This window comes from Eurytemora carolleeae, unplaced genomic scaffold (genome assembly GCF_000591075.1).
Source record: "Eurytemora carolleeae unplaced genomic scaffold, Eaff_2.0 scaffold20, whole genome shotgun sequence".
Lineage (NCBI taxonomy): Eukaryota > Metazoa > Arthropoda > Copepoda > Calanoida > Temoridae > Eurytemora > Eurytemora carolleeae.
In genome coordinates, this window is record NW_019396765.1 from 316,133 (window position 1) to 341,607 (window position 25,475).

At 35.2% G+C, this 25,475-nt stretch overlaps 4 protein-coding genes across 8 annotated transcripts in view; 3 read left to right on the forward strand and 1 right to left on the reverse strand.

The window, feature by feature from the left end:
- Positions 1-9,963, forward strand: part of LOC111708378 (DNA topoisomerase 3-alpha) — a 35,315-nt gene extending 25,352 nt beyond the window's left edge. The window contains exons 16-26 of one of the 3 annotated variants that reach the window (XM_023481723.1): positions 47-160; positions 4,139-4,196; positions 5,482-5,578; positions 5,862-5,917; positions 6,056-7,134; positions 7,235-7,516; positions 7,679-7,836; positions 8,240-8,437; positions 8,581-8,800; positions 9,473-9,602; positions 9,737-9,963. In XM_023481723.1, coding sequence (XP_023337491.1) covers positions 47-160; positions 4,139-4,196; positions 5,482-5,578; positions 5,862-5,917; positions 6,056-7,134; positions 7,235-7,516; positions 7,679-7,836; positions 8,240-8,437; positions 8,581-8,800; positions 9,473-9,602; positions 9,737-9,782 — 2,438 coding nt within the window. In that variant the 3' untranslated portion in view covers positions 9,783-9,963. The remainder of the gene's footprint in view (positions 1-46; positions 161-4,138; positions 4,197-5,481; positions 5,579-5,861; positions 5,918-6,055; positions 7,135-7,234; positions 7,517-7,678; positions 7,837-8,239; positions 8,438-8,580; positions 8,801-9,472; positions 9,603-9,736) is intronic. The other 2 variants (XM_023481722.1, XM_023481725.1) reach the window with 2 other exon arrangements.
- LOC111708385 (ribonuclease kappa) lies at positions 1-12,095 on the reverse strand. 3 transcript variants are annotated; one of them, XM_023481739.1, is made up of 5 exons: positions 11,907-12,095; positions 1,147-1,297; positions 722-765; positions 338-453; positions 1-182 (listed from the first exon to the last, which is right to left on the reverse strand). In XM_023481739.1, exons 1-5 carry the CDS (start codon positions 12,061-12,063, stop codon positions 168-170), a joined length of 483 nt encoding a protein of 160 aa, XP_023337507.1. In that variant the 5' UTR covers positions 12,064-12,095; the 3' UTR covers positions 1-167. The 3 variants fall into 3 exon arrangements, with proteins under 3 accessions (XP_023337507.1, XP_023337509.1, XP_023337508.1); XM_023481741.1 differs by lacking the exon at positions 11,907-12,095 and adding an exon at positions 2,104-2,141; XM_023481740.1 differs by lacking the exon at positions 11,907-12,095 and adding an exon at positions 2,050-2,141.
- A 928-nt stretch (positions 12,096-13,023) lies between these two features.
- On the forward strand, positions 13,024-20,142 carry LOC111708388 (putative 28S ribosomal protein S5, mitochondrial). Its single transcript, XM_023481746.1, has 13 exons — positions 13,024-13,048; positions 13,715-14,069; positions 14,714-14,779; positions 15,396-15,494; positions 15,771-15,871; positions 16,578-16,692; positions 17,355-17,408; positions 17,773-17,872; positions 18,041-18,208; positions 18,713-18,795; positions 19,054-19,107; positions 19,271-19,369; positions 20,050-20,142. The coding sequence occupies exons 2-13, from the start codon at positions 13,729-13,731 to the stop codon at positions 20,120-20,122; spliced, it is 1,353 nt and encodes a 450-aa protein (XP_023337514.1). The 5' UTR covers positions 13,024-13,048; positions 13,715-13,728; the 3' UTR covers positions 20,123-20,142.
- Positions 20,143-21,171: 1,029 nt separating this feature from the next.
- Positions 21,172-25,325, forward strand: LOC111708367 (protein ABHD11). Its single transcript, XM_023481709.1, has 7 exons — positions 21,172-21,230; positions 21,521-21,641; positions 22,153-22,272; positions 22,746-22,892; positions 24,290-24,471; positions 24,789-24,872; positions 25,214-25,325. The coding sequence occupies exons 1-7, from the start codon at positions 21,172-21,174 to the stop codon at positions 25,323-25,325; spliced, it is 825 nt and encodes a 274-aa protein (XP_023337477.1).
- Positions 25,326-25,475: the final 150 nt, after the last annotated feature.

The window sequence follows — 25,475 nt, forward strand, 5'->3', positions numbered from 1 at the left end:
CTGAAAATTTAAATTTGATAGTTTAGTTTCACTGAAACTATTTTAGGATTTGCTGGTAAGATCCTGACTGAGTTTGGAGGCCCTCACCCACGTGTTGGGAAGAAGACTGATGAAGCTCACCCGCCGATTCACCCAACCAAATACTCAAACAGTCTCAATGGTAAGATTTAGAACTGAGTGGCCTGAAATAAGAATTGTGAATTTTTTAAAATCAAAAATTATCTTTTAATTTAAAAGGGAGTGTACACGAAAAACAAATATTAAAATTCGAATTCAAGCCAACAATAAAACAAATAATTTTCAAAAAAAGTTTGGATGGAAAGGGGGATTAAGATACCTTGAATTGATCGTCTCCAATACGATGGTTAGCCCAGAATTGTTGGGCAGAAGCACAAAGAGCAGTGAAGTATAGAAGAGAGGCAATCCAGCAGTTTAAAGCTGTTTTTTGATATCCTGATTTTTTGATGAAAATTAATCCCATAAAAATTTAATTCCGAAGGCATTAAACAAACTTTAAAAATCTAAATAAATTTAGTGGAAAACAAAATGTTCAACCTTTAAAAAAAATCTTAGCCCTGCTAACTAGATGATGAAATACAAATTAGAATTAAGAGATTAAATCTGAAAGCCCCCCCTCCCCTCCCCAAAATGGGAGACCCAGACCGCCCACGTGGTTTAAGTACTCTTAAGCTCAATATATATTTTATTTATTTTCTCATTCCTGTATCCAAAGCTAGCTTGAGATCACTCTCGGTCCAGGATTCTCTGAACAAAAAGAAATAGTTGGTTTATTAGTCTTAAAAATATGAGCTGCGGCATTTTGTATCCTGCAATTCTGCATATTTAAAGGGACTGTAAATGTAAAGTTAGGTGTAGCTCCTTTGTAAGAATTACATGTCGTATTCACAACAGGTACCTTGCCTGCGTAAAAACTATGAATATATTTTTTTTATCTAAAAGTTAGTAATTTTAAAGTTGTGGTTTCTCTATAAAACTACAAATTTATGCAGCAGAGACACGGAAGGAAATTGACAGAAATTATCTTTTTTTAAAAAGAAAAACAATAAAATCCTTCGGTTTTTAGTGTAGCGTTGTGAATATGGTATGAAACTTAATAAAATTGAAGTGGTGAGATTCAAATCATACCTTTCTTCAATACTAATATCTTCAATAAGAGCAGGGCTGCGAAGGTATGCAGATAGGCCGAGCAGAGCAAGTTGTACAACTCCCCAAGTAGAAATAAGTCCACAGATTACAGCTGTTGTTTTTCCACACAATGGCATTCCGGGCTCAATTCCTAGATTGTAATTTAATTGAAGGGACTGTTAACATAATTTAATAACGCCCAAATTATCTAGATTCACAGCGGTGCCTTTGCACCTTTTTATTAGCAAACGTGAGAATATTCCCTCTTTTTCGTCTTTAAAAATGTTTAATTCTGTTAATTCCCGTATTTTCGCTGCTGCATAAATTACTAGCCACTTAAGAGAAGCCACAATTCAAAATTATCAAGTTTATGATAGAAAAACAAGAATGTCTTTAGGTTTGCCTACAAATGTGTAGGGGGGGGGGCTATTGTGCATCGGACATGGAGGGAGGGTCGATTGAAATTACGTCGACAGTCCCTTTATGTTTTCATTTGAAAATATTGAATTGTAAAAGGAAACTTAAATTTTTTCATTATAACCCAAATTTATTATTTTTTTTAACAGGGGCAAACTTAATCAGTATCAGAATTTGGTTCAAGCTTTTTCATCTGAATAAAACAAAAAAGTGTCGGTTTTATTTTTATAAACAAATTACATTCAACCATATGGATTTTCATTTCTTGAATTAGTGGAATTTAAAATAAATTTAATAGAAAATTATCAGTTACGAGTATTTTCTAAACACAAAATGTCATGACGTTCTGCAAAACTACAAGATATAAATGTAAAATGTATATCGCTATATTTTACGTGTGTTAAGTTATTAATAATTAAATTTTTTATAATGTGGTTTAAACTTTATTTTACAATTTTTATCCTTAAACTCATCACACACACATACCATTCCTTCATCCCACACACAACACTGATGTGAGATGCCGAAATATTTACTCACAAGGTCTGGAGGTTTTAGGGTTCAGTATCTATACCTTCAGCTGTAGTTGTGGTACAGCTGAAAATCAATATTTCCTTTCCTTCCAGACTATTCCATCCTCCCCCCCCCACCCCTCGAGTCCCCATGCAGGGATATTTTACATAACCATGCATAATTATACAAGATGGCGAATTAACCACGCCCCCCCATCCCCCACCCCCTTTTATCCAACTAACCATATCAATGGCAAATACTTAAATATTGAACATAAAAAGTAAAAAATTAACTTAAGGCTCAACAAGTATCTAGAAAAAAAACAATGATTAAATAAAAGAAGTGCAATACTTCAAAATGCATAATTAGGGAATGACTTTTTTTAACAATGGGGTGAACCATGGAGCCTGAGAACAAAACTCAAGAACGAAAAAGTTACAGCTCAAGGTTAATACCAGCTTAAATGTCGCTTGTGACTTACACATCAAATCCAAACTTTAAGTTATAGCTGTAAGCGTAATTTTAAGTGTTCCTTCACAACGGTACCCTTAAACTTTTATTTGTTTAATAATGTGGAAGATATTGTCTTTTTTAGGTTTAAAGGTGTTTTTTCCCTGAATTGGAAATGCACAAGTCACTTTTGTAACGAACCCGCATTTGAAAAATAATCAGTTTTTAAAATTATAAACATTGATATCCAATTCATACTTGATCAAACAAAGTGTTTAAGGGTACCGTTGTAAATTGGGCAATACCATATATGCCTGTAAGGTCACTTGAAATTTTGCTTACACAGTTCTTTTTAACCCATGATTATGAAATCCCCCCAGTATTTCTTAAATCTCTGCATTGTCAATTTTAATATATACTATTTCATTGAATGATGGGTTGTCCTTTAATAATAATAATAATAATATATACCAGGGGCGTACGAGGGCTTTTGTTTAGGGGGGGGCATAATGTTCGCGCGTAAGCGCGCAAAAAAATTTTTTTGGGCCCCCCCCTTTAAAAACCCCTTATTTGAAAAAATATTGATACTTTTTTCAAATTTGTTTTGCCCCCCCCCGCCCACCTGGACTTGTTTTGTTCACCATAAAAATACAGCAAAAAGACTACATTTTTGGGTGGTTGCTAACCTTATTGAGTCTAAAAATTATTCCTTTGCTTGAAAAACAAATTTTTTAAATTTTTAAATTTATCATTTAACTCCATCACAGCTAACAGCATCATTAAAAAGGATATTTTCACTAGTAAACGAAATTTCTTCTGAAATTTTTAGATAGAATTTACTCAATCTACATATTCACCAACTCTTTTAAGCTACAATTTTCTGGGATTTGCTTGCACAAACATTTCAATGATTTTTTTAGTAGAGAGCTCAGACAGCCTTATTGGGTGTAAAGCTTTAAGTGCAAGATCGTTAAGTCTGCTCTCCGTCATAGTACATCTTGTGTAATGAAGTATTCTCTTTAGAGGGCTAAAACTTTTCTCTCCTTGTCTTGTATTAACAGTGAATTTAGACAAATCCTTAGTCTTTGTCATTGTCAGGTGTTACTTTTTAAACGTAGTTTCCTTTTAATTTTGTATTTTCCAGGGGGGGCAGGACCCCGCCTGGAACTCTCAGGGGGGGCAAGAGGACTACTACCCCCCTAGGTACGCCACTGTGTCTGGCCTCAGGAAGGGAAATGCAAGCAGATGTAATATTAAAATAGCCTCCCCCATGGGTGCCCCCCCTCAGCCTCTCAGGGGGGGCACGCGTAGAGGGGGGTGGGGGCCGCGGCCCCCCCCCTCGTACGCCCCTGATATATACTGCAGTATACATAAATTGCACTTTATCAATATTAGGCAATTTTATATTTTCATTAAATCCTAAATTAGTCTTATAATTTTGCACAATTTTGGAACTTTTTATAAAAACAGAAAAAATGTCGTTGTGATTGTAAAATCATTATTTTTATACACGACACTTAAGATTTAACACAATAGAGTTCATGATAGAAAAAGAATGTTCCAACTGCAACATCCAACCATATTTAAATTTAAACTTGATTAATTTGTTTAGGAGATGAGGCAGTTGTTTACGAGTTTATAGTTCGTCATTTTCTTGCTGGTTGTTCTAGGTATAATAAAGAGGGAAGAACTTTTAAGATTTATGACTTATATTGGCCATCCACATTCCACAAGTTTAATGTCCTAACCAATAAACACTAAACAGGCGAAATCTTGTTCGGATAGTTCTAATAATGTAAGCATGGTTATGTTTGAAGATTCAGCTCCTTGAGTTTTTCTTCATATGTTGATCCCTTTAATCCAGACACAAAGTAGACTGCTCTCATTTGAACTCTTTCTAAAATATCACAATCTGCTTTTGTCCATGGATTCCAGACACAGGATGCAAACTCGAGATGACAGCGAACATATTGTTTATAGAGTCTGATAAAGGTGAAACAGTCTCTGAAATGGAAGGCTCTTGTCATTTGACCTAAGACTTGCTTGGCCTTCTGAGCAACCTGGGCACAGTGTTTAGATGGTTTTAGATTATCAGTCACCAGTACTCCAACATCTTTCTCCTCTGTAGAACTGATCATAGGGATATTATTCATAGTATACTGATGCTTTGGATTGTTTTTGCCTAAATGCATTATCGTGCATTTGCTGACGTTAAACTTCATTGACCATTTATCAGCCCACTCACTAAGTTTGTCAATTGCAGTCTGCATAAGTGAATTATCTGTAGGAGATCTGATAATTTTAGCCCCTTTTGAGTCATCAGCAAATTTAGATAAAATTGTTAGTGTTTCTATATTATCTTCCAGTGGGTTTATGTAAATGACAAAGCCCAGCGGACCTAATATGCTTCCTTGGGGAACACCTGATTTCACTACTGCCCAGTTTGAACATGCACCATTCAATACAACCCTCTGTTTCCGGTCAGTATACCAGCTTCTTATCCATTTAAGCAGGTTATCCGTGAAACCATGGGCTTCTAACAGTGTCAAAAGTTTTTCTCTGGGTACTTTATCAAAAGCTTTCTGGAAATCTAAGTATAAAATATCAATAGAGTCCCCCTTGTCCACGGCTGCAGTAACAGTTTCCATAAACTCAAATGAATATAATGAACATTACTTAAAACATTCCTTCAATTATGTTTAATATGAACTGTGTCCGAATTTAATGAATTTAAGCCACGTCTCAAATCCCCCAAAAACCGCTTTCAATTGAGCACTGGCTTAAATCTTGAAAAATTTAATAAAATTTTAAGTGGAACCAACCATATTTGAGCTGCGGCTTAAATTTAAGCCGCGACTCAAATTCTTTAAATTTGGCCTCTGTACAATTTGCGAAACAGTAACTTTAATTTTTATTTAGTGCAGAAACTGTTATTGTAAAACTCTTGTTTTCTAGAGATGCTGTTGGTAAGGAGACAACAGTCCAAATAGACATTAACGGTGAAAAGTTCGTTGGACATGGGCTAACAGTCTGCCAGAGAAATTACCTGGAGGTTAAAATTTAAATAATTGACTAGCGTTGTGTACAATTCCTTTTGATATTTGGATGAAAACTCTCATTATTTATTTATTGGTTAATTATTTATAATTTCCCCGACAAGTGGACATAAAGTGATCCATCTTAATTTATTTCTGTGGTTTTGCAACATGCTATTAATCCCTTTTTGGACTAAAGCTGGACTTATTTGGTATCATTAATAATTTAGAGTATTTTAAGTGGTGTTTTTTGTTGAAATTTCACTTCAATATGTACCTTCAACTTTCTGATTTATTTAGGTTTATATTTATGAGAAATGGTCAGACAAAGAGATTTTAGATTACGAAGAAATAAGGTAGATAAATATAAAAATCAGAGCTATAAATGTTTATCTCTTAGAAAAAAGGAGCAATTCAAAAATTAATATAACAATAGATTACTTTATTATCTGCAGTTTTGATCATGTAAAATTAGAATAATATTATTATTTTTGACTTGTAAGAGAGTTTGAACCAACATCAATCGACATAGTTTCTGGATCTACTGAGCCTCCAAAGCTTCTTACTGAAGCTGACTTGATCGCATTAATGGATGAGAATGGGATTGGCACTGATGCTACTCATGCAGAGCATATTGAGACAATTAAGGCAAGGGAGTATGTGTTTGTTGAGAACAGAGACAAGCTAGTTCCAGGGAAGCTTGGAATGGCCTTAGTTGAGGGGTATGATTCTATGGGAATTGGCATGTCTAAACCCTTCATGAGAGCTGGTCTTGAGTCAGACTTAAAACTTATCTGTGACGGTGTTAAGACAAAAGAGGAAGTGTTAGAAGATCAAATAGCACGCTACAAGGAAATCTTTATGATATCCATGGAGAATGCTGTAAACTTAGATGCTGCCACCCATTACTTCCTAGAAGAACAGCCTGCACAGGATATACCCCTAGATGAAGGACTTCCTGGTCTAGACCTTCCTGACCCTGTTGTACCCTGTTCTAACTGTGGATCTTTTCTAGTCTTAAAACGTAAGCAGTCTGGGGGTTGGATGATCTCATGTCAAGGCTACCCTGCCTGCAAGCAGGCAATATGGTTGCCCGATTCTGTTCTTGAAGCAAAAGTTGATGCTAAATGTGATGTATGCCCTGGAAACCCAGCCACTCTAAGCTTAAGTATTAAACGTGGAACCTTGAGACCTTTCTATCCAGATGAATTTGTTGCTTGCCTTGGTGGATGTGATACTGATCTTCTCAACATGATGGATATTCAGAAGCTTAATGGGGGAAGAATTCAACCTGCAATTGCAAATCCTACAGGGAGAGGTCAAGGAAGAGGAGGCAATCAGCATTTTGACCAGGGTCCTCCACGGGCAGGAGGTGGAGGAGGACCAGGAGGAGGAGATGGAGGTTTTGGAGGTGGCAGAGGTCAAGGTGGTGGTGGTCAAGGTCAGGGAGGAGGCAGAGGTAGAGGATCTTCAACCAATGATACAGGTGGAGGTGCAGGATTAAGAGGAAGAGGAGCTACTGGATCAGGCCCAGTAAGACCTCCTCGAGGAGCTCCAAGAGAGAGAGGAGCAGGTAAGAATATTTTGATTCAATAATATTTGTATTAAAGAAGAGTCATCACCAATGCATTTCAATAAAAAAGAACATAATTTGTCAACCTTTTTTATTTAAGGAACAAGAGGAAGAGGAAGAGGAAAGGATCTAACAAGGAACAATGATAGTGGATATCAAAGTGGAGGAAGCTTTAACCAATTTCAATCCTCTGGGCCATCTCAGGAAACTTCCCAAGATCAAGTGACTTGTCAGTGTGGAGCCCCTGCCATTGTCCTAACAGTCCGTAAGGAAGGTCCAAACCAAGGAAGAGAATTCTATAAGTGTGAGTCTGGTAATTGTAATTTCTTCAGCTGGGCAGATGAAGCGATTGCATCTAGTTTTACTGCTTCAGCTAACTTAGGTACAAAATATTTGCTTTTTGATTTCTTTTGGTTAGATGCCGAATAAAGCTACAATTTCTCCCTGACTATAAGGAAGAATTAATTCTTGATTTTTAATCACTCCCCCCCCCCCCCCCCGTCTCAGGAGGAAATAAAGAACCAACCCCTACATTTATCTTAAGATGTGATCAACTGTGATTGCGGTCAGCCTTCCATCCAACGAACTGTACAGAAGGATGGTCCCAACAAAGGCAGAGATTTTCTTTGTTGTTCCAAGGGGAGAGATGAACAGTGCAGGTTCTTCCAATGGACAGATGAAGTGGAGCAAGGGGGTTCGCAGGTAACTCATTTATGACAACATGTGCCAAACTATTTACATAGTGCTGTTTTTTTAATCATAAGGCATGGGACTGGAAAATTCTTTAAGAAAATTCATTTTAAGAAAAATAAAGAAATTTTGAATCTTCGTTTTTTTTCTTGGACATAACTAAAAACGTATTGGTCTTCAAATTTGATTATTTTTCTAAATAACTCAAGTCACTCAGTTGAGGCTAAAAGCCTGAGTCGGCCATCAAACCAAAATTTTACACAAAATTCCAAAATTAATTAGAAATTTTGAAAATATTGAGTTTTAACTTGTTTTTTAATGATACTTGCAATCAAGAATAAATTTGAATAAACTCATAATGTTTTGGGTGAATTGATAGAATTTTCACTTATTGGATCAACTTAAAAATTTTCAGGCGCAAGGGGGGTCAGGAGGTGGAGGAGGGTATGGAGGAGGAGCAACAAGGAGAGGGGGTGGTAGAGGTGGATCAGCCAGTAGAGGAGGAGGAGGAGGAGGAGGAGGAGGAGGAGGTGGTGGTGAAAGTGGAGATTCCCAATGTGAATGTGGTATCCCATGTGTCAGAAGGACTGTAAGGAAAGATGGGCCGAACAAGGTAAAATTTCTTTAAGATACTACAAATGATTAGTTCAGATGTTTTTGTGAAATTTATATTAATTCAAGATAAATGGTTTCCACTTTTCTTTATAAATCAAGGGGGAAGGTATTAGTTGACAATGTATCCTTTTTTTAATTCAGGACAGAGACTTCTTAGTGTGCAGTAAACAGCAGGGGTCCCAGTGTGGAACATTTATATGGGCAGATGAAATAGATAATGGAGGAGGTGCTGGTGGTAGTAGCGGATGGGGAGGCGGAGGTGCAGGAGCTAGTAGTGGACGGGGAGGCGGAGGTGCAGGAGCTAGTAGTGGATGGGGAGGTGGATCTGGTGGAGGAGGGCGCGGTCAAGGAGGAGGAAGAGGTAAATATCTTAATTTACTGTATCCCTCATTAAGTTACAGGGGTATACATTTTTTTAAAATGATTTTCTAAGTTCTGGGAGAGGTAAAAATCTAAATTTGGACATCAACTGGCAAGTTTGTCCACCCTGTCTGACATTTTTGCACAAAAAAAGACATTTATTGTTTTACAATTCAGGGGGAAAAAGTTAAAAATAGCTAAGATACTGGGTAAAAATTTATTTTAGCGAATTTTTTATTTGAATAGGAGGAATTTTGCAATTGATGAATGGATTTTGTCAATATTTGTGATTTATCTAATCTATCCTCTCAAAACATACAAGATCACTAATCAAGAAATCTCACTTAATCTTGTTTTGGTGCTTGAAAAGAAAATATGTATATTTTCAAACACTGTCCCTTATATAATTGTTGTATTGTTTTCATGCTTTCTTTCATTATAGAATCATCGGATCGTAATAGATAGTACATCTTCAATCACATCTTTTAAGTGACTAAATATTAAAGGGATTGTTTATGTATTTGAAAAAAAGACAAGATACCGAATTTTTTAATTATGAACACAGTTATGCCAATCTACTCAAATCTCTCTGAGGGTCCAAACCATCAACACTTAATTTTAAAACAAGCTTAGGGCCAAAGAAAATCAGTTTTTTATTAATGATCACTTAAAGGTCGAGGTCGTGGAGCCGGACCTGTAGATGATCTATTCTCTGGGTCCATGAAGAGAAAGGTCCCTGGTCCAGCAGATGGGACTAGGAAACCCAGGGCTTGTGGACTTTGTAAACAAACTGGACACACCAGGTAAATAATTCAAATTTGATATTCTCTTATCATTTTTACATCTTTTTCTTGTCAGAAAATTTTTAACGAGTTTTCTTAGATTTTAACATGAATGTCTCAAATATTTGAAGAAAAATTTAAATAAATTAATTTAGGAAAAAGTGTCCTCTGAACCAGAATGACGATGGATCCTATGGATAGACCGATAAGATGGGTGGTAGGGCTATAGTGGCTCAGCCCGCCCCCCTGGAAAAGAGGGATGGTGGGGTTATAGTGGCTCAGCCCGTCCCCCTGGAAAAGAGGGGTGGTGGGGTTATAGTGGCTCAGCCCCCCCCCCTGGATTAGTGGTTTCCATGGGGATTCAGTCAAATTGAACAAATTAACAGGATCCAGTGTCCTCTGAACCAGAATGACGATGGATCCTATGGATAGACCGATAAGATGGGTGGTAGGGCTATAGTGGCTCAGCCCCCCCCCCTGGAAAAGAGGGATGGTGGGGTTATAGTGGCTCAGCCCGCCCCCCTGGATTAGTGGTTTCCATGGGGATTCAGTCAAATTGAACAAATTAACAGGATCCAATTTTATCTGAAGGAAAATTTGTGTTTGATAAAATTATTTATCTATTCTACAATCTACATCTCAGCATCTGCAGCTAACTAGCGCTTTCTTAATCCTAATTGTCTACGCTTAAGATTTACATATATGAACATCTGTAGTCTTCTAAAGTTTCTAGTTTCATATTTAAATAAAAATGTATTTTCTTGACGAGAAAACATAAATAATTTTGTTTTGCTACAATGAAAAAGTTAAAATTCCCTGTGATAATATTTTAAATGTTGTAAGATAAAGAAAATAAACATTGTCTGAACTGTTCTTTTATAAGTTAATACATTCAGATATGATAACGTTTACTACTTCAGCTAAAAAATAAATTCAATTCATTACATATTCTAAATTTCAGAACTTTCATCATAGGTTCACAAGAAGAGACTGAAAAATAGAACTTTTATGTGTTACATCATAAGTCAAAGATCAAGTTATAAAATATAACAAATTCAAAGTCAGCCCAGACCAAATTCACTAAAATCGTATCTTCTCTTATAGTACAAACTTTGTAAAATCATACTTAAAATTATTTTCGATTTTAATTACGAAATTTTTTAACATTAAATTTTTATCATTTTATAAATTGGAATCAAGAGACGTAATAATAAAATAGCAACTTTAAAATTTGTTTAAAGTTCGGTATATTCTTAGTGAACTATTTTTGGACCCCCCCCCCCTATCAATTTTGTAAATGGATATTTTATGTTAGACATGGATATAATGTGACTATGTGGCCGCAGCGCTCGGCCCTTTAGCCTGTCCTAGCCGCAGCGCTCGGCCCAGAAAGTGTCTTAACTAACCTAACCCGAGGCCGCAGCTAGGGATGTTAACGTTTTCATTTTTCAGAAAAACGATCGTTTCGTTATGATAACGACGACGAAAAATCGAAAACGAAACGATCGTTTTTAAAAACGATCGTTTTTTAAAAAGTTCGTTTATTTAAAAATAGTCGTTTTTAAAACGATCGTTTTACAAAACGCTCGTTTTTAAAAACGATCGTTTTTATAAAATTCGTCGTTTTGTTAACGATCGTTAACGACGGACCTTCGTTAACGAAGAGAGGAAACCGACCTGGAGGGCATCTGTACTTATCATTGAGTAGTTTTTAAGAAAATATCAAGGAGTTTTAACTCCCCCACAACTGTTAAACATCATGTAAGACGACATTCAATAAAGTTGCATGTATTTTTTTTTCAAAAAACAACCGTTTTGATAAAGTTCGTAGTTTCGTTAACGATCGTTAACGACGACCCTTCGTTAACGATCGTTAACATAATTGTCAATAAAAAAAATTTCAAAAACGATCGTTTTTTCAAAAACGATCGTTTTTTTAAAAACAATCGTATAAAAAACGATCGCAAATCGTTTTAATTAAAACGATCGTTTTCAAAGACGATCGCTATTCGTTTTCTAAAAGTTCAAAACGAGTTTTTCTGTAAACGAAACGATCGTTTTTAAAAACGAAACAAAAAACGATCGTTTACAAAAACGATTAACAACCCTAGGCCCGCAGCGCTCGGCCCCCTAGCCGCAGTGCTCGGCCCAGAAAGTGTCTTAAACTAACCTAACCTTAAACAATCATAAATAAATACTAATTTTAATTTGTCATGTACAAAATTGATAGGAGGGGGGCCAAAAATCGTTCACTAGGACGGACCCAAAAGTTCTACTTAACAACATTGATTTTCTGTAATTTTGTAACATTTCTGGAATAATTACCTCTATCATTTTTTAGAGAAATATGCGACAGACCAGAAAGAAACTCTGAACACAGCTTAACAGTCTTTGAATGATATATATATATGTATAATTGAAAGTACTGCAATAAGTTGCATACACCGTCTGAAAAATAACTGTACGTAAAGTACATGTACATTTACAGGGCAGTCACTGCTAATTTGCAGCCTTGAATACAGGGGCGGATACAGAATAGCTTCTCAATAGCATGCTTAAAGGAAAGAAACCCTAGTGCAAAACAGGAAAATATCTGTCTGAATAAACTATAATGTGCGAAAAGTTAAAAATCTAGTTTTTTTGTCTTTTGACATTAATTTTGACTCTTTTTGAGTCTTTTAAGTCAAAAAAAATGTTCGCCTGCAGCGCGATTTTTTGTTTCTAATTATGAATTTTGCCCCCCCCCCCTCCCTCACTTAAATCCTGTATCCGCCCCTGTTTGAATATGTAAGAATTTGAGTTATAATAATGACTAAATTTAAGTAAACAGCTGATTGTTTGAAGAGTAAGAACAGACTCAGACTGATAACTGATAAGTAATGGACGAGTACGACGATGAGTAGAATGAATAAGTTCAAATCATGACGATATGATCATGTAAAAAAATTAATCTACAAAAAATTACACAGTTTTAAATGATGAAATTTTTAAAAATATTAATTTCATGGAATATAAGTGAGCGGAAAAGGCGTCAACGAAAAAAATATAATATTTGTTTTAACAATTATCGGATAGTACTTAATGGGAAGAAGGATTTCCCCTGAAAATTACTATTGTGACAGGCATGACGTTTCGTCATGGAGGATTAAAAATTGAGAACGTCATAAATTGTTACTTAAATAGGTTGCATTACAAATAGATAAATGTAATTATGATAATTGTAAATGTCCCAACAGTATCCAAATACTTCTAGAATTGTACGATAAACTTGTCCACTTTTTGATTTTATCCATCTTAAAACGAGAAAGAAGAACGAGCGCTCTTCTAACTGAATCCTCCTTTTTCATCGAGTAAAATGTATTGCGGCATTTTGCTGTCCCTGCTGATCAATCCAAACCAAACCACCCTTCCATTTTTAGTTATATTTTCGTTCATCTTTCCTTTGATTTTGTTAAAACTTGCTGCAGGTCAATATTTTGGAATTAAAACTAAAATGTAATACTATTTCATTAAATTATTAGAGTCCGTCCTAGTATCTGATTTTTTGACCCCCACCCTCCCCCTTCCTATCATTTTGTACATGAGCACTAATTTTCAGAAAAATTACTATAATTTATTTGTATTTTAGGGATTGGTTAGGTCAAGACAATTTCTGGGCCAAGCGTTGCCCTGTGGCTAAACAGGCTAGGGGACCGAGCGCTGCGGCTAGGACAGGCTAGGGGGTCTCAATAAACCAATTTATGGTTTATTACTAGAGAACGATTTTTGGACCCCCCCCCCCCCTATCAATTTTGTACATGGATCTTAAATGAAGACCCAGAAAGTGTCTTAAGTTTACCTAACCAGTGGCCGCAGCGCTCGGCCCCCTAGCCTGTCCTAGCCGTAGCGCTCAGCCCAGAAAGTGTCTTAATTAACCTAACACGTGGCCGCAGCACTCGGCCCCCTAGCCTGTCCTAGCCATAGCGCTCGGCCTATAAAGTGTCTTAACCTAACCTAACCCTAAATAACAAAAAAATAAAAAATAATTAATTTGCTGAAAAATAAATGGTCATGTACAAAATTGATAGGAGGGGGGGGGGCTGAGGGCCAAAAATCGTTCTCTAGGACAGACCCCAATTCATATGTTATTTTAGATATTTCATGAAAAATGCAATCATTAGTACACAGTGTTCGGGCGTTAAGCCTCCAATCTGTTCAACTTAAACCTGTTATTCTACAACAACAACACCAGCTGCCATGTATAGTTCAAGTTGTTCACATGTCCTTCTTTAAATCAGAGACTGCGGACACACTTTGGAAAACGATGACGGGCGTGTCGCAGCAGGGAAAGAAAAGGGGTCGTGCACGAAATCTTCTGAGGCCGAAAAATCTAAACAGAGGTCAAATGTACGGTTTCGGAAAGAAAAGGATAGATTTCCCCGGACTTTCCTCTAAAGTGTTATCAGGTTCGGGAGCTGATGTAAAAACTAAAAATATTGAAGAAATGAGGTAATTTATAATTTGAAAGCAAAAGAGCTCATATGTTCACATGTTCAAAGTTAGGCATGTGGCCGCAGCGCCCGGCCCACTAGCTGCAGCGCTCGGCTCAGAAATTGTTATAACCTAACCCTGAAACAAACAAATTAAACGTTGTTAATGGTGGTTATGTACAAAGGGGGCGGGGGTACAAAAAGCGTCCTCTAAAACAAGCCCAGCTAAATCTGATTTCGTTTTTATACTATATGCATTTTACAACTTTTTACTAGTCATATCATATTTGGTTAAAAATGCCAAACACATATCACGTTAGAAATAGAATTTTATATGGAAGGTATCTTGAATTATAAAATAATATACAAAAGATATGTAGAGACGCTTCACTTACTCAAATTTATTCACTTTTGTTCAATCCAGATAAATTTCCAAGAGCAATTGAACCCTTTGAACTGATAAATTATGATCTCTGCATAAAAAGAACTAAAAAACTGCATAGGCTGAAATAAACCCGAACTAGACTTATAAGCATTATTATGTATGAGCTTTAGATTCTACATTAAGGGTAGTGGTCGTAGTGGCAAAGGAACAATAGCATCAATGCGATGATAATAATTTGCCATTTATTTTATATTTCTATTTATTCTGTGTTTTACTAGTGAGAGTACATATGAGAAGTATGAGGACGGACTTCAAAGGATTCGAGAAATGACCGGACAGAAAAGGTGTTTTTTTAACATTTTATGTCAAATGGCTAAAATAAGAAAAATTGAGATTATACAAATATAATGTTTATGCTCTTGAGATTTCTTTCTGCCATTAAGATTCTGAACTATCAACCCCTATCTGTAAATATGCTATTTCACATTGAAATAGTTCAGTATGTTCAAAAATAGAGTTAGAAATTGATGCTATAGATTTATTTTCTTGGTGAGGAAAAAACATCTTGAATTGAAAGTAACACAAAGAAACTACACCAGATATTATCCTATTTTTTTTCCCCCCTCTAGCAACCTCATTCTTAGAAATTTTTACCCCTGAATTAGGAGTATATACTTTCTAGAAAAATCCCCCCCCCTTAAAATAATTTTTAATGCTTTATTTGCGAGTTGGGGAAAATTAAGGATTTTAGGGGAAATTAATCAATTTTTAGGTTAGAAGTATCAAAAAACTTGTTTTTTGCTGTCCAATTTTACGTTCCCCCCCCCCCCCCCCCCCCCAAAAAATAAAAAAAATTCCCCCCCCCCCGGGGGGGGGGGGGGGGGGGGGGTTACTTCTGAAATATATACACCCCTGCCATGAATTTCTGTGATTAACGACCCCTTTAACATGTATGTTAAGGTTTAAACGAAAGGTGAGTGCTCTAGAGCGAGGTTGGAGCGGAGGGAAACCTCTCGGGAAGAAGTTCGGGGCTCCGCAGGCGGTTAATAAAGAGCAAAGGGAATCATCACACACGGCCTGTAGCGTTCTTTTGATGATAAATTAATTAATTAGAAGGAAAATATATCAATTCATCATCACGCCTTGTAACGCATACCATTTTCACCAAGCAGTCATTTAATCGTATAGTTTAAATAATAGATTTATGAAATTAATGCCATTAAATCTCTATCAACTTTTAAAATTAATAAATCAATTTATTAATTACATATTTAAAATGAAGATTATACTATCAATTGACAGAAAAGGCTCTGGAGTGTGGTGATATGAATGAAGGTTTGAAAATTTTGATTCTATTCTGCTGGAGTTTAAGACGGTGTTCCACATGACAGGGAACCTGGGGAGGGTGCGACGTACTTCCGCTTTAATGGTTACAGGTGGGTCGAAATGGGGCGATCTTTATCACTGAATTTGGGAAAACAATTATTTTTTATTAGAAAGTTTTTAAAAAAACATTGGAAGTGAACGCCAAGTTTTTCATTCCGATAGAATTTTCAATACCTAAGCAAATAATCTTAAGTCGACTCTGTTCAAAATATTTTTTTTTGATATTCTGACGAAAGAGGTGAAAATGTTTCATTTGATGACTTTGCAGTGGTATTTTTTAAATCACTGGATCCAGTTCTTAATTCTCTTAATTACGCCATTAAATCTCTGTTGAGCTCTGTGCAAAGTTTTTTTATATTTGAGAAATTTGATTTTTCAGGAAAATGAATACCCCTTTAAAGGGACTGTACGCGTAATTTTAATTGACCCTAGATGTCTACGCCCGATTCACAACAGTACCCTTGCATAGCAACCTTTATCAATTCAATAATGGTGAAGAAATTGTCGTTATAGTTTATTATTATAGTTTTAACGTGTTTCTGATAATTCCCAAGTGTATTCCTGCAGTAGAAATGCGCAACTCGAATAAGTAAAAATACCGCATTTTATAATAAGCAGTTTTCAAAATAATGATCATTTTTATCTAATTTATGCTTGATCAGACTAATCTTTTAAGGTTACCGTTGTGAATCGAGCATTGTCATCTTTGCATTTATGGACAATTGAAATTATGCTCACAGTCCCTTTAATGTTTAGGTAACGGTAACGGTACCTTTGGTTACTCCCTCACCGCCGGTAAATACGGCGGTAATCAGAAAACTTTCAGAGCTGCAACCAACAAGGCAGGACTCAGACTAATCAATATCGAAAGGAAAATACAAGAAATATATAGAAAACTTGCAAATATTTTGTTATTATGCGAATTATTCTTTCAGGAGGCTTCGCAGAACTAATATTGATTTTATTTTATCACGTTTTTTTCCTTCGTTGTCAAAAAAAAGATTGAAATCTGGGATTATTGGGGAAATTTTAAATTCCAAAGATGAGTTTAAAATTACCTTATCTTAGACCTTTCTGGGGGACTTTAAAAAATTGGGCTTGATCAGTGCAGCAGTTCAGGGATTCATCAGAATGAACATACACCCAAAAAAATTAACATAATAACATTTAGAAATTAAAAATCTGCGACAAATAGTATACTAGGCTATAAAGTCGTACAAATAGTATCTTGGTACTAAAAATCTGCCACAAATAGTATCCTAGGCCATAAAATCGTACAAATAGTATCTTATTACTAAAAATCTGAGACAAATAGTATCCTAGACCATAAAATCTGCCCCAAAAGCCTTTTTTTGGATCCAAGCCAACCAACCAAGCGGCAAGAAGCAACTAAGTAAAATATATGCGCTAATGCAATGTAAAAACAATAAGTAATGTCAAAAATTGATAATTTTAAATAACAAGCTAGCTTTTTTATTTTCCCCAAAATTCGTGTTTTTTTTTTTTTTTTTAATTATTTTGTATTTTGATCAGATATGAGGACAGGACTGTATTTCATGATTTCTTCACACAGTATTCTAATACAAGGAATACAATCCTATTCATTGAAATAATTTCATGATAATATTCAGTGTTAACTTTTTTGTATACAATTTTAAGAATTTATTTCCAACTTACCTAGTTATTTAACTATTTATATTAAAACTAGAATGCGCCCATATTCTTATTTTTAAATCTAACTGCAGAATTATTTTTTTTATTTTTAAATTATCTAAGATGAAGATTTCCGTGAAACATAGAATATTTCAAACTTTTAATTGAGCTAGAAACTTTTTTTCTATTATCAGCACGAAGCTTCTGAAATCGAATAACCTATTTACAGTTGATCTGCGCCTCGTTATTGAACCATTTTATTGAATTTCCAATCTGAAGAATAAGATTGTTTTGTTAGAATAACAGTACGACAATGTCCCCCTGGATCCGGGATCACAGCACACAGAGGAATCAAAGCAATATGTCAGCTTGCTGGTATTAAAGATATTTATGCTAAGGTAAGCCCCCCCCCCCCCTGTATCAATTTCTTGGTTATATCAGGATAAGAAAAAAGTTTAGCTGTCGTTCTACATATTTTTATACAGCGCGCTTAGGATTCATCCAGAAATTTGTTCAACTATGTCTCGCTTTTCATTAAATATGATACCAAAATTGTTAATATTCAGGTTGAAGGATCTAACCATATCCAATCAATAACTAAAGCATTTGTCCTGGGATTGCTCCGACAGAAGACCCATCAGACCCTGGCAGAAGAGAAGAGATTACATTTGGTTGAGATGAGACCGGAGAATGATTATTTCCCTCGAGTTCTCGCATCTCCAGTAGAAAACAAGGTAATGGTATTTGTAGACGTACTTTCATTGGTCTCTCAGTAATATTTGATTCACAACGGTGCCTTTTAATCCTCTATCTGATAAAACATTATCTATCTAAATCAATCAATTGCTTCCTTTATTGTTTCTGAAGCAGGAATGAGTAAGTCGCTTTCATGAAGATTGCAGAGAAACTATAGTTGAAAATAATCATTTTTTTAGCGAGACAAATAAGAATATCTCATTCATCCTAAATAATGTTTAAAGGGTTACGGTTGAGAATAATTCGGTCTCCGGTTTAACACTTACTGGAGTAGAGAAATTATTTTCGAAGATTTTTTCAAAACATCGCTGTACTTGGCATTTGTTAAAAGATTTACATTACATTAACTACCCTAATATTTCAATTTACTGCTTACCCAGCCAGTATGTTAAAAACTCGGTTCATTTAGAAAATCGGTTTTTTAATAAATGATAATACTTTTGGGTGCCCTCTTAATCTGATTTCAAATGTAATTATTTTAGGTTAGAACACAGGAAGAAATTGGTCATAATGAAATCTTAGATTTTGAAATGATATCTTTCGAGGGACATCTTCCCACTCCCAGGTGGGAATATAAACTTAATTTAGGTCATTTTGTATAAAATTGGTCATTTAGGAATATATATATATATTTAAACAAACCAAAAAATCATTGTTTTCTTCCTTAAACTTATCTTTTTCTCCAATAACCACCTTTTTCACTTACCTTGACCTTTCAACAGGGACATGTCGGAAAAGATTGATCAACAAAGTAGTCCCGTTTATTTTTATTTTTTTTTTCGTTAAAAAAATGGAAGTTACAATCATTGAATAAATTGTTTAGGAGGGAGAAGAAAAATCCATATGAAGGAACTCCAGGCTGGGACAAATATCTCAGGTAATTGGTTGGTTGGTTGGTTGTTCGGTTGTTCGGTTGTTCGGTTGTTCGGTTGGTTGGTTGGTTGGTTGGTTGGTTGGTTGGTTGGTTGGTTGTTTGTTGGTTGGTTCGATGGTTGGTTGACGATAAATTTGAAAATAACCTTAATATCTGAATTGATTAGGCGTAACTGGGCATATATCTCGCACCCTGAGGTCAGAAAGCGCATGCGCGTAGAGAACGGAGAGCAGAGTGGTGCTGTCAGATCTCATCTTTACGAAAAGTATGTTTACATTTTTAAAGTTTTTTCGACATTAGATAAAAAAAATCAAAAATTAAATTTACCTCCTGTATGATTTTGTACAAGATTCGTAGCATTAAACAGATCATGTTCAACAAATACGCAAACAATCTGAAAACGATTATATCAGAGGAGCCTGAGAAACTCAAGTTTGTTCCTATTAGTATTTGAATTTTATAATTTTTTATTTTTAATAGATATAATTGATAATATTATTTGTACGTCCGGATCGTGTCACCAGAACTCCAACCAATGGCAATGCAGTATTATTGTCACGTGTCTCTGTCTGTATCACGTGACCGGTTGTACTGCGATTTGAGGGGGTTCTGGTCTCGTGATAATGACGTATTTTTTACATATACATGATATATGTTTTTGTATGATTTTAACACAGTCGTATGTCAATTTCTCGTGACTTGAACATCAATTGGATGTCTTATAGGTATCGTTCAACTCCTGAGATTTTCAGATTTCAGCCTAATAAACCCCATTTCATTTTTCCTTTACAGTCCCTTTAAGTCTATAAAAACGACAATATCTTGCACATTATTTTATCCCATAAAGTCTCAATGGTATCGTAGTGAATCGGAAATTTTGATCTTTGCATTAAGGGTCACTTGAAAATACGTTTACAGTCCCTTTAAAGCATGTTTTGTGTTTAGATATCCTGAGTGTGTTGAGTGGGATAAGTGGGGGAACTTCAAGAAGAAACAAGGAAGCAAGGAGCTTGATTAGATCCATTAATATATTTCAGAGAATATGATTCCCCCCCGGCCTCCTAGTTTGTGTAGATTGCATCGACAGTTTGTGTTTAGAAAATATAAATATTATTCAACTTCACTGGATTCTTCAGAGTCAGGTAAAAAAATATCTAAGAAATGAATTAAATGAATAATCAAATTGTTGTAAACTGTTCTGTAAATTAATTATTTCTTTCTGTGGTATTATATTTTAGTCTTACTTCCGTTGTAACGCTATTTCTTCTTATCCAATCCATACATTTAAACTTTCAAATCTTTTATTAGTACTTCTTTATTTTTTAAACTTTTTTTGGTATGATGATATTTAATACGAGTTAATACTTTTCTTGAACTTTTTTATTCATAATAAAAATTTAATATTATAATAATAACACATTGGTTTTCATTAAAAAACATCTATCTATTCAAATCCGGTTCACCATTGACAAGAAGTTAAAGGACTTATTGCTGTAATTTCAAGTAACCTTCCACTTTTAAAAAGGCATGCCAGATTCAGTACGGTACTCCGTAAACCTTTTTTTAATCATTAATTTTGAAGATGTCGTTGTTTTTCTACCTTGAAATGTGTTAAATTCTTTATAGTCTCATTGTATCTGCAGAGGAAATGTGCAACTGTAACATCACTTCTGTAAAGAAACCGCAATTATAAATAATAGATTTCTAAACATGGATATCTTATCCACTGTTAATCAGCCAAAGCTTGTAAGGGTACCGTTGTGAATCGGCCATGAAGCTCTATAAGTAGAGGGTCGTTTGAAATAACTGTTTTAAGATGTAGATATTTATTCGGATTAAAATTATATATTTTTTCCTTTTTAAGAAAAATTTGTACAAAACGGTTTATCATATGGTTTTGTCTGGCCCGATGGATAGGTAACTGGTAGTGTTCGCGCTGTTAGGATTCTCGTAATAAATAAGTAATAAAATATGTATATAAATGTTCCGTTAGCTCTAACAAATTCAAATTAAGCATACAGTCTCTTTGTATATTTTGTAGTATCGTTGACGTTTGACGATTATGACATGGATTCAAACAGACATTTTTCCCCTCTTCTCATCTGTCACGGGATGCTAGGCTCAAGGTGAAATATTCGCAAATTAAGATAGTTATTCCCACTTTTTAATGCTATCAACGATTCACAACGACATCTCCGTTATAAGAAATTTATAATTCCGGGCTTAATTCTCTTATATTTCGCAGGAAAGAAGGTATTAAGTTTAGTAAATAAATTGACAGTTGAAAAGGGGTACCAAACAGTCATTTAGATGAAAGAACGTTGCGTGGGTGGGAAAACTTACTTAAGGAAAATAAAACACAACATTGCAGCCTAATGCTAATTTGGTCTTAAATTGCGTAAACTGTACTTTTCAGGCATAATTGGACGTCAATGGCAAAACAGATTCATAAGAAGACTGGTAGAAGAGTTTTAACAGTAGATGCTAGAAACCACGGAGATTCACCTCACACAGATACAATGTCATATCCGCTTATGGCATAGGGGGTATACTACTAGACTAGGGTGAATACTACTAGGGGGAATACTACTAGGGGGTATACTACTAGACTAGGGGGAATACTTATCTATTTTTTATTCATTCTTTTTGTTTGAGTTTTTTATTCACAGTAAGACTATTTCCGTTGTTCTTCATCTTTATTTTTTTCTGCATCTTTGGTCTAAATACCTAAAAAAAATAGTTTTTGATAAAACGGATATATCTTTATAATAAAACAAGACATTCATAATTCATATATATGTTGCGTTTAGCCGGCCAATAGGCTGAACCGATTGGGCTGAAATTTTTTTGTGGACACTCATGGGTGGCTGTGGGGTGTTACAGAAAATTAGAAATTTTTTCCACGGGAAACGCCGGGCCTTTAAGCTAGTATAAGTTAAATGTTGTGTGAATGATGTGCTTTTTACACCAATGTCGGTTAAATGGATTCTATTGGGTGGGAAGAGCGGGGTTAATGTTTTAAAAGGAAAATCCAAATTGTTATTTCAGGGAAGTTCTGAAATTAAATACTTTATTCTTAAGGATTTAAAGCTTGGTCCTGTTGTGAGTATAATGGGGCACAGTATGGGTGGACGCACAGCAATGATGCTCTCAATGCTAGAACAACAGGTGAGTTCATTAAGAGAGAACAACATTCAATTTGATTGGAAACATTTGAATTCATTAAGTGTTATTAAAATTATAAGTTTTGTTGTTTTTAAAAAAATCACAAATTACGATTTGAGAGTAGTAGATATTCAACAGTAATGTCTTCTTGAATAAGGTTACTGATGAAATGATATTTTTTGAAAAATTCATCTGGGAAAGGATACGAGTTTTGTCCACAACCTCTGATTTTCCTATCTCTATATCTTTAAAAAATTTGAAGCTTAGTTGGATAATTGGATTTCATACAAAAAAATCCCGATTTTTTTAATTTAATGAAAATCGGATTTTGTTGGAGGCAAGTTTTTGAAATTTTGATCAATCTTAAACCATCCCTGTGGTCATGTGAGGTCCAATTCAAAATTTTGGCCCGATCAGTTCAGCCGTTTTGACTTTCATTGGATACAAACAGACAGACAAGCAAAGTATATATTTAGATTGTGAAGATTGACCGTGTGGTGATAGTTGATATATCCCCTGTCAACCAGAAGTTTGATGTAACCAGCAGCAATGAATGGAATATGGAACATTATTTTCATTGTCTCAAGAATGTAACCTTTGATCAATCCATGAAAATATCGGAGGTAATAAAAATTTTAAATTTTTTGCAATGTTTTTTAATGCGGATCCGAATCAAGGTCGAGCTAGTAAAAATGTATACTTTTTTATTTTAATTTTTATCTTAATTCTTAGGCTGAACCTTTATTTAACACTAGAGATCAGACCGGATATTTGAATCTGCTTATTTGGGAATCCGGATGTAGGGAGCAAAAAATGTCGGTATCCGGATCAAAAATCAATGTTTTTTTTATTGCCCACCTACTCGATTGACTTTTTAAATTGTTTATAATAAAATGTTAATATGATTGGGTCTGTCCTAGTGAACGATGTTTGGACATGACCATTTATTTTTCAAGCAAATTTATTATTATTTATTTTTTTGTTATTTAGGGTTAGGTTAGGTTAAGACACTTTCTGGGCCGAGCGCTGCGGCTAGGATGGGCTAGGGGGCCGAGCGCTGCGGCCACGGGTTAGGTTAGTTAAGACACTTTCTGGGCCGAGCGCTGCGACTAGGACAGGCTAGGGGGCCGAGCGCTGCGGCCACGGGTTAGGTTAAGTTAAGACACTTCTTGTCAGACCCATGTACAAAATTGATAGGAGGGGGTGGGCCTGGAGGGGGGGCCAAAAATCTCTCTATAGGAATATACCATATGATTAATTTATAAAAGGTATAAGGTTAAACTTGATTGGGATAGAGGGTGGTTTTACATTACCTATTAAAGGGACTGAAAGCGTATTTTCAAGTGACCCTCTATGCCAAGATGGTAATTTGCCTTAATCCTTGAAAGCTTCGTCTGATCGAGTTTGAATTATGTATCAATGTTTTAGTTTCTTTAAACTGTTTATTTTCATTTATGGTTTCTCAGAGAAAGCGACTTGCGCATTTCTTGCTTATTAGAAGCAATGGAGAAACTCGCAGAAATAAACACTTCAATTCAGAAAACGATGGTATTTTCCTAATTTTTGATGAGAACAAGGCTTCAAGGGTACCGTTGTAAATTGGTCATTGCCATCTTTGCATAGAGGGACACCTAAAGAACCCGTGTCAAGTAAGACATTTTGTAATATCTCTTTCAATATTAATAGCAGCATGTATTTTAGGGGTCATTGGGAGTATATATTTAAAAAATGGGCTATTTATGTCCAACGAGGCCGGAGATAAAAAATCGGAGCCGACGGAGGTCACTTTTCAGAGGTTCCGAGACTCCGGAAAGAGATATCGACAATCTGACTTCATATCCTGCTCCTAACAAATTATATGAGTCTACGTTCAAAAATAGAACCGGCTGCTATGAATATTGAAAGAGATATTACAAAATGTCTTACTTGACACGGGTTCTTTGCGCATACAGTTCCTTTAATAGCGAAAATTTGAGAAATAAAGAGACACACCAATATAACATTGAAAATATTTGTTCAGGCCCGGAAATTTGCTGATACGCAGTTAAGTTTACGCATTCCTGACGCAGCACTGCGCTCCTGGCTTCTCATGAATATGCGTCAGGATTTTAAAACACGTGAAATAGGATGGAGAATAAACATTGACGGAATCCATGCCGCGTTTAAATCTGAAATTGCAACTATTAAATTCACCGAAAACTGGTAAGTTCTTAATTTGTAATGAGGGGGGGGGGGTTAGTTCATGCCTTAAATGAACTAAAAGACATAATCAATACAAAATAAAACCTGCGAACATTTTATTTAAGTTTTGGTTTTAATTAAATAGAGAGAGAAAATGCAAAAAGCTTTAATAAAATGGACAAAAAGAATGCAAAAAAGTAAGTTTTCTACAAATCTAAATCAGTATTTTTCGGCAAAAAGGATCGACCCACAAACGATCGTTTCTAAACTTTCGTTTTTTGGTTCGTGTATCCTTTTTTCCTTTTATGATCTTATATAGATCTATTCTATATATTCAGTGTACCGCTGTATCCTGGACCCAGTTTGTTTGTCGGTGGCGCAGATTCAGAATATATCCCTTTATCTGATCACGAGGAGATCAGGTAGAAAATAAAGGGGGTTGTATTATATTAAATTTACTTTAGATTAAAATCACGCTAAAAATGTGTCATTTCATTCACCAACTATTTACGATTTTTTTATATAAATGATGCCCTATGCAAAACAATTGTGATTAATTTTTAATATAACAACTTGTTATATAATTGCTTAGACCCAATAAAGATTTAAATAATAATAATTATATCAAACCCCCTTCTCTAAAATTTAAGATCCCCTCCTAAACTAACTCAAATATACAAATTTATAAAAAACAAATTGAAAAATTTGTTAAGAATAACTTAAATCTAAATTAAAAAATATAGGAGGTTCATTCTTTTTTCAGGGAACGCTTTCCTGAAGCAATATTCAAATATGTTCCTGGCGCTGGTCACTGGGTTCACTCTCAGAAACCAGCTGAGTTCCTGAATACCATTCTACCATTCCTGAAGGAATAGAGGCGTTCCTTAATACAACTCTACCGTTCCTTAATGAATAGAGACGTTCCTGAATACAACTCTACCGTTCCTTAAGGAAAAGAGGCGTTTCTGAATACAACTCGATCGTTCCTTAAGGATTAGTAGTTCCTAAATACCGTTTTACCGATC

Excerpts from the sequence above, each read along its gene's own strand:
- LOC111708367 (XM_023481709.1), top strand. The coding sequence starts at position 21,172 with ATGGATTCAAACAGACATTTTTCCCCTCTTCTCATCTGTCACGGGATG. Across the intron at positions 21,231-21,520 it reads CACGGGATGCTAGGCTCAAG|GCATAATTGGACGTCAATGG; the intron begins GTGAAATATTCG and ends TGTACTTTTCAG. Across the intron at positions 22,893-24,289 it reads AATCCATGAAAATATCGGAG|GCCCGGAAATTTGCTGATAC; the intron begins GTAATAAAAATT and ends ATATTTGTTCAG.
- LOC111708388 (XM_023481746.1), top strand. The coding sequence starts at position 13,729 with ATGCAATCATTAGTACACAGTGTTCGGGCGTTAAGCCTCCAATCTGTT. Across the intron at positions 16,693-17,354 it reads AGACTAATCAATATCGAAAG|ATATGAGGACAGGACTGTAT; the intron begins GAAAATACAAGA and ends TATTTTGATCAG. Across the intron at positions 17,409-17,772 it reads ACACAGTATTCTAATACAAG|AATAACAGTACGACAATGTC; the intron begins GAATACAATCCT and ends TTGTTTTGTTAG.
- LOC111708385 (XM_023481739.1), bottom strand. The coding sequence starts at position 12,063 with ATGTACATGTACTTTACGTACAGTTATTTTTCAGACGGTGTATGCAAC. Across the intron at positions 766-1,146 it reads GATATTAGTATTGAAGAAAG|AGAATCCTGGACCGAGAGTG; the intron begins GTATGATTTGAA and ends CTTTTTGTTCAG. Across the intron at positions 454-721 it reads CAAGCTAGCTTTGGATACAG|GATATCAAAAAACAGCTTTA; the intron begins GAATGAGAAAAT and ends TCAAAAAATCAG.